The sequence below is a fragment of the Tiliqua scincoides genome, chromosome 2 (genome assembly GCF_035046505.1).
Source record: "Tiliqua scincoides isolate rTilSci1 chromosome 2, rTilSci1.hap2, whole genome shotgun sequence".
NCBI lineage: Eukaryota > Metazoa > Chordata > Lepidosauria > Squamata > Scincidae > Tiliqua > Tiliqua scincoides.
In genome coordinates, this window is record NC_089822.1 from 227,354,635 (window position 1) to 227,362,108 (window position 7,474).

The 7,474-nt window shown below is 40.6% G+C and overlaps 1 protein-coding gene across 1 annotated transcript in view; it reads left to right on the forward strand.

The window, feature by feature from the left end:
- PLXND1 (plexin D1) overlaps positions 1 to 7,190 on the forward strand; it is a 187,940-nt gene extending 180,750 nt beyond the window's left edge. Inside the window, exons 34-36 of the mRNA XM_066612970.1 lie at positions 1,404 to 1,544; positions 2,097 to 2,171; positions 3,395 to 7,190. Of these exons, the coding sequence (XP_066469067.1) occupies positions 1,404 to 1,544; positions 2,097 to 2,171; positions 3,395 to 3,511 (333 nt within the window). The 3' untranslated portion in view covers positions 3,512 to 7,190. The remainder of the gene's footprint in view (positions 1 to 1,403; positions 1,545 to 2,096; positions 2,172 to 3,394) is intronic.
- The last annotated feature ends 284 nt before the right edge of the window (positions 7,191 to 7,474 follow it).

A 7,474-nucleotide genomic window follows, 5' to 3' on the forward strand; every position in this document is an offset into this window, starting at 1 on the left:
GCCCAGCTGTCTGATTCCAGCAGGGGATGGGGACAGCATTGCTTGCTGCTGCTGACAGTAAGGAAATTAAAAACCCAGCTGTACCACAGAAGCCCATGTGTACAGGTAAAAGGTGTCTCTGGTTCAGCATCTTAGTTTATATGACATAGGTCAAATAGAAGCTGCTAGTTCTGGCCAAGTATAACATCTCATGCTTTCTCACTTTGTGAGGGGATTCAGGATTGAGCTCAATCTCTGAAACAGAAAGTTTCATTGTGTTTTATTGTCCTCCTCATGGCTCTGCTATGTTTGGTGTTGACATCTGAAACTTTCCAGCATAAGTAAGTTTTATTGGGAATGTTGTAAATCACATCCCTCTATGTGCTGGCATATATATAGTGTGTGTGCGATGCAGAGCTGCAGTGTGGAGTGAGCTCACACAAACCACTGTAGCTGAGTGCTCCACTCTGCTGAAAGCACTGGGAATCTTCACTGGAGAGATTAATGTGAGAGAGATGCAAGTTGTGCATGTTTGGGTTGGTGAACATTTTTTCATCTGTTATAAAATACCTACAATTTTTCTTTGTCAAACTGTAAGTTAGGACTATGTAGGTCAGCTACGGTCAGACAACAGATGGAAATGTTTTCAGAAATAGCATAAAAGACAACATTGTTGAGTAAAGTGGGGAAAATAAATCTCCTTCATCAAAATAAAGTTGCACGTGTATGCAGTATGACATTCTCTTTGTGGACCCATCCTTCTGCTTTTTGCCACAATGTAAAAATCTACTAAATTCAGTTGGTGTATCCAGAAGATCATTTACCTTTGTTTCAGAGACTAAAGGTTACTAATCTTTTTTGATTAATCTACAACAGGTAGGAGTGGTACTAAATTGAGCTAAGAAATGGAGGTGGGACCTGATGAAGCTGCTCGGCATTTAAATATTAGCAGTTTCACTTATAATGTGCAATTACTTGCTAAAGCAGTGTAAATTTCTCCAGCTCCCTTATACAAATAGTTCTCAAACTGTTGAGGGTCATGGTGCCCTTCTTCACGTTGGCCACTTTTTCCCGGCATTCCTGGGCACCACCATCTTGGATCATGCAAGATCTCACGTGATCCAAAATGATGGCACCCAGGGGAGCCAGAAGAAGAGGCCATCTAGTTCTGTTTGACATACGTATGCTGTAATTTCGCAATTTCTGGTTGCCAATATAATAGTGTTCATGTCCTGAACATGCCATTGCATACCTGCATTGGATGAGCAAAATCCATATAACAAAGCTGATTTCTTAAGCATTTTTGTATATTATGTTCCTAATCCGATGTTGTTGTGCCAAATGAAAGTCAGATAGCAAAATCAATCATTAGACGTAGAATCAATGAAGTATCCGTGAATTCTCTTTTGATTTTTCCTCTCTAGGACTCGCCTACTAACAAATTATTGTATGCCAAGGAGATTCCTGAATACAGAAAAATAGTGCAGAGATATTACAAACAGATCAACGACATGCCACCCCTCAGTGAACAGGAAATGAATGCACACCTAGCAGAGGAGTCCAGGGTAAGAAAACAGCTCTCCCACAATGTGTCTGTACCAGTACTTCCTATATCTATTCATAGTGGTGACTTATTACACTAGCAGGAATAGCATGACATCCCATAATTTGAGAAACAAGGACTTTTAGTCACATTCAAGAAATAGAAATAATTATTTCAAAATTGTTTAAATATCATTTAAGTTCTATCTGCAAAAGATTCTAAATTATATTCTTTCAAACAATATGAAGAATCAAAGCAAAGCAAGCATTAATCCATCAAGGGACTGACCTTGGTTATAATAGAGTTTCATTTTTTTCCACAGCTCAGAAGTTATGTATGTCACATATTAATTAACTAACTTAGAAGGGAACCAGAGTTCAAATATGCTGATGTTAGCTTACAACACAATCAAATCCAAGTACCATTTTAGTGCAATTGATTTCTGTCAAATAGAATGAATTACGCTTTGTGTTGTTGGCAACCTTCAGTCTCGAGAGACTATGGTATCGCGCTCTGAAAGGTGGTTTTGTATGTTGATTAGTATTGTTCCCCTTTTGTTTTATCTCTTATGAAGAAATATCGGAATGAGTTTAACACCAATGTTGCCATGTCTGAAATCTACAAGTATGCCAAGAGATACCGTAATCAGGTAGGCAACTTTCTTTGTCTAGGTGGAAACAGTCCTCCCCTTTCAGTGCTCACGTGGGTTGAGGTTGAGCAGATTGTGTTTGTGTGGATGAAATGACTGTGTGATGTTTCATTTTGTGCCTTGATTCATTACCACAAGCCTAGATAATGATTTTTCACTGCATATTTCCACTTTATCATGACACTGACAACCAATTATCAGAAACCCTTCTTATTCTAACCAGGTGCAGACCAGGAAATATACCAACCTACATTCTCAGTGAAAATTTGTATAACTAAAGGCACAATCCTAACCTCGCATTAGGCTGGCACAAGTCCCTTGCAGCAGCCTAGGAGGGTCGCAAACGTGCATGGGAGCAAGCCACACCAGTGCACAGAGATGCTTATGGGAGGAAGACCCTTTTCTAAGCCCTGAATCCTCCCTCCCAAACTTTGTGCAAGAATCTTTGCAAAGGAGCCCATCCGAAGCAAGGGGGGGGAAGGGACAGCTTCAGACTCCCACCTGAAATTCAAGAGACAGGCTCTGCTCTGCCCTGCCAATACAGCCACGCTCACTGGAGAAATGGAACAGGTGCTGCCTCGCTCATTTGCGTCTGCTCAGGCTGGTCTTTTAGACCCAGAGGAGAGAAGATTCTCTCTCTCTGCAGGACTCATGCAGGCTTGGAAAATGGTGGCGCCCACTGTCAGATTCCAAGATGGTGTCACTCAGCTCATTTTGCCAGTATCCAAGATGGTGCCGCCCAGTTCATTTTGCCAGTTTCCAAATTGCGCCGCCCAGCTCATTTTGCCAGTATCCAAGATGGCGTTGCCCACCTTTTCGCAACCCACCCAAAATAGGGTCACGACCCACAGTTTGAGAACCTCTGCTGTATCCCATGGGGCTTTTAAAGCCCTGGAAACCTCCTCAAGATAAGGGAACATTTTTGAAACAGTATATTGTTTGAATATTTTTGAAATAGTATATTGTTTGAATTTCATTCACTTTTTACAGAACTCATAAGTGAATGAAATTCAAACAATATACTTGTTAACAATACTGTAAACAGCACAAGTAAATGTTTATTCCACAAAAGCCAAGCTGAGAGCTATTGGGTACATGGGCCTAAACAGGTGGGTGGTGGTGGAATGAAGAAAATGATTCCTTGCCCCGTGAATGCAAGAATCTTAAACCAACTGCATGACCTTAGTTTTTTAAAGAACGATTCCTTGTTCTTGTTCTTTCAGATAGTGAACGCTTTGGACTTCAACTCCACAACAAGGCGCATGCAGCTGCAGCACAAATTTGAGCAAGTGATTGCACTCATGGAAGACAATATTTACGAGTGCTGCAGTGAAGCATAGGTGGCAACCTAGGCCTGCTTCCACGTCTAGAAGTGACCTTCTCTACAGTGCACTGTCCTTTAGGGAATACCCTTTCAAAGTATCTGTGTGTCAGTATGTAACCTGTTGTATGTATATGGTGACTAAGGAACCAACTTGATGGTGGGTCTGGCCAATCTCCTTAAACCATCTGGTGAAGTGAGAGTTGTCTACCAAACAGCCTGATATCCCTTATGTGATCTGCACTGCACGGCACCCATAATTTATTTTATCTTTCAGACAGAGGCACAAGACTTGCGCCGCCAAATGTAGTAGTTTCTTCTAAAGAGCTCCTACACGCTGTTCAAAGTGGCCATCTTTCCCTTCATTTATTTTCCCAGAGAGACTGATGCGGATTAGAGATCAGTACTGAGCAATGCTGAGGCAGTTAGGAAAAATCAGAAACACCTCAGAGAACAATGAATGAAGGGTTTCGAAAAGCCCTCAGAGTATCTGTAGAATTCCCTCTAACAATGCCCCTCTTCCTTCTGTGTACTTTAAATATCAGGGAACCCATTTACTGTACACAGTCTGCTGCATTAGATGTATTTTGTGCCTTTTATTTTTGTACTGTACATGTAACATAACCACCTTCATCCAACGTTGGAAAGAGGTGGGGAACTCGCAGTCTAGACAATGCAGTTGCTTCCTAAGTAGTCGTGACATGTGAAAGCACTTTACCCCCCAACGGAAATGGCTATTACCTTGCTGGAGGGATCGTTATTGTGTAGCAGACAATCTCGAAAAAGAACAAATCAGTGCAGCTGTTCCCATTTCCCAAAGCTTCCCAGATGTTTGTGCACACCAAATTGCAGTCGACAAATTCTCCTCTAAATGCCCATCTGGCTCCAGGAATAATTTTCCCTAGGAGGAGGAAAAATATACACTGCAAGGGTCAAAGGGAAGCACTTCCTTCCCTTTGTTCTGCCCACCCCACCCCTCCCCCCCACACACACTGAATGAACTTTTGGCTCTACATAAATCCAAAGCTAACATAATTGGCTTAACACAAGACCACTGGTAGTTTCACTAAAGTAAAATTTGGGTTTACTCCTGCTCAAACTTCTTTCATAAGGTAATGGCCTTTTGTGCATGGTGCAAAGGTCATTTTGCCATGTCCTAAGTTACATTTTTAGCATGAATGCATGTCCTACACATTTTGTTTGGCTTTTTAAAGCCAGTGCATTAAATGCAAGTTTTACTTGGATACATGCAGCAGGGAACTCTCAGTTAACACTTGTTCCCTTCACTGTGTGCCTGTATAGGAAAATGCATCATTTTTTAAGTGGACCATAGAATTTGTTAAAGGCTGGAGGACAGAGTAGGAAGATGTGACTGAAATAAACAAGAACTTCCTTACAGTTAGTTTCTTTTAAACACTTTCTTGTATTTTGAATAGATTTTTTTTTGGGGGGGGGGGGGTAACTTATTGTTGCAGAACTGCAAAGGATTTATGCTATAGCAGCCAGCATTTGGTTGTTGGAAGAACGCTTATGCTTTTTAGAGCTTTGTGGCAAGAAGGTCAGTTGGTGCAGCTTCATGCTGAGAAAAACATCACCTGCTGAATTTCTGCTTCCGAAACAGCAAAAGAGCTTTTCCAGGAGATAAATCTAGTGCAACTGAAAGAGGGTTGCCACAGCAAGGAAGTTGCTTCTCCTGCTAAGAGATCTTCATTTCCTCAGTCCAAAAAGCATTCAGCGAAGTGTTGTAACTGAGAACCAAAAGGACATGTTTACCTCTTCGGTTAACTAATATGGATCCAAAATAATATTATTCAGATTAATTGAAACCAGAAGTAAAATCTGACCAAGGCTGCAATCCTCTGCACATTGACTTGGGAGTAAACCCTGCTGACCTAAAGGAGTAAACTTGTGTAGGATTAGACTGTTAAGTCAAATAATTTGATCCTAAAGCCCTAATGACACATCACATGCTGATCAATGTAACATGGTCCCAACAATCTTTTTTTTTAATCAAAGGTATTTTCAGTACAAAGTAATTGGGGGGAAGAGGGGGGGGGTATTTAACCCTTTCCCTGCCAGACCTTTTCTGCTCCAAATTCCTCTTGACACCTTTGCAAGCATACATTGGAATCCTTAGGATTCCACAAGCAAACTGTGGAAGTCAGTTTGGAACAGAAATATGACTGGAAATGGAAAGATTAAGCACATGCACAAACACCACTCCTCTGCTCATTATTATTATTAAAAATATTTGTATACTACCTTTCAACAAAAAAGTTTACAGAGTAGTTTACGTAGGAAAACAAATGAAATCATCCAATCCCAAAGCTGCCTTTGATTTTTAAGAAGAGTTCTTGGGGTAATATGGCATATATTAGGGTCTAATGTGTCAGTTGGGCCTAAAGTATGCCCACTGATTTCATCTTACCCAGTGTTTGGTATTTGCTACTGTAAAGTATCATTCAAACCTAGTTGTAATGCCTCTAGCTGTTTCCCCATCTGCCTTTACGTTAACTACAGTAGGAAGCATTATTCTCTCTCTGCTGTGAGGAGGAACCACAATAGTCCTAGCTCTTGCTCAGAATTCTCCTTTAGTCTCTTCGGTAGCTGCCTGAAGGCAATGGCTGCTGCACACAAGAAAAACTGAACTTCTCATGAGTGCTGAAGCCAGCTAATGTTGCTGACAATGCCAAGCTCATAAACTGCCAAATAATGCTTAAAAATACTACACTACCTCACCACAGGCAAGGTCTAAAGGGGAGTTGCCATAGTTTATGAGGCTAAAATTTTATCTCTTGGGTGGAAATTGAATTGGGTGTGTGATTTTTCCCCCCTCCAATTAAAATCTTATTGCTATAGGTAGTTATCCTCTGTCACGTATATTTTTCAGAAATGCCTAGTGTAGTGTATTATATGGGAAACTGAAGTGTCATGATGGATTTTATATATCTGTATATAAAAAGTACAGATTTTATTCAGTGCAAAAAATAAAGAGGACTATACAACCTGAAAAGCAAAACTGCAAAGATTACACTCACTGAGGACATCTACATGTGCTTGCTGAGAAAACGGCTGCGGAAGAGAAACTTTTAGAAATGTAGCTGGGCTACAATTTAACTTAGATTTTTTTTTCCTTCAAAATTCTTATGTTTTTTAACTGTGAAGAGCTGCCGCTTACACATGTGCTCACTGAGGGCCAACTCAGGAATGTGAAAAGAAAGATTACTGGGAGGAAGAGGAGGGAGCTGAAGGAAAACAGAGACAGGGTTGGAGATTTTGCTTGATCAGACAGCTGAGATTTTGGGAGGCATCAGCACAGTTTGACTAGATAATTGGGACTGAAGAAAGCTATTGTCTGGACAGGCCCTTAGACTAGAGGGGCTGATCCCTGTGTCTCCCTCACAGGTTGCTGTATCCTGAGCGTGTGTGTTTGCTACAAGGATTGTCCTCCACACGTGTGTGTTATGGCATATGCTTTATTATTTAATACTTTGTCCAAATATTTGCTACAACCATTGAAAAAAGATGTTGTCTAAAAACCAGAAGCTGAGGGTTGTCCAGAACCCAACTCCACTGTAATATATTTTTAACTTGGTCATGTTATTTGTGGATGTGTGTTTTTTCCTTACCTGCTGTTTAATGGAATGGGCAGAATCTTTGGAAAAAAAATATCTTTGTAATAAAACAAGGTGATCAAATTTGTGTGGGGGGATGTTTCCATTCAAAAACCTTGCAGGAGAAACAAAAGTAAATTAATACAGTTTTTCCAGCCATAAACTGGAATCTTATCAGGAACTGAGTTACATTGAAGTGATAAGTGATGAAGCTGTACTACAGCATTTTGTTGAGTAAACAATTAACAAATCACTGCATCCTGGTAGCATCCACCCAAGAGTTCTTCGGGAACTCAAATGTGAAATTGATGGTCATCTCACAAAAACATGTACCTTGTCTTTTAAGTTGGAGGACTAGAAATTAGCCA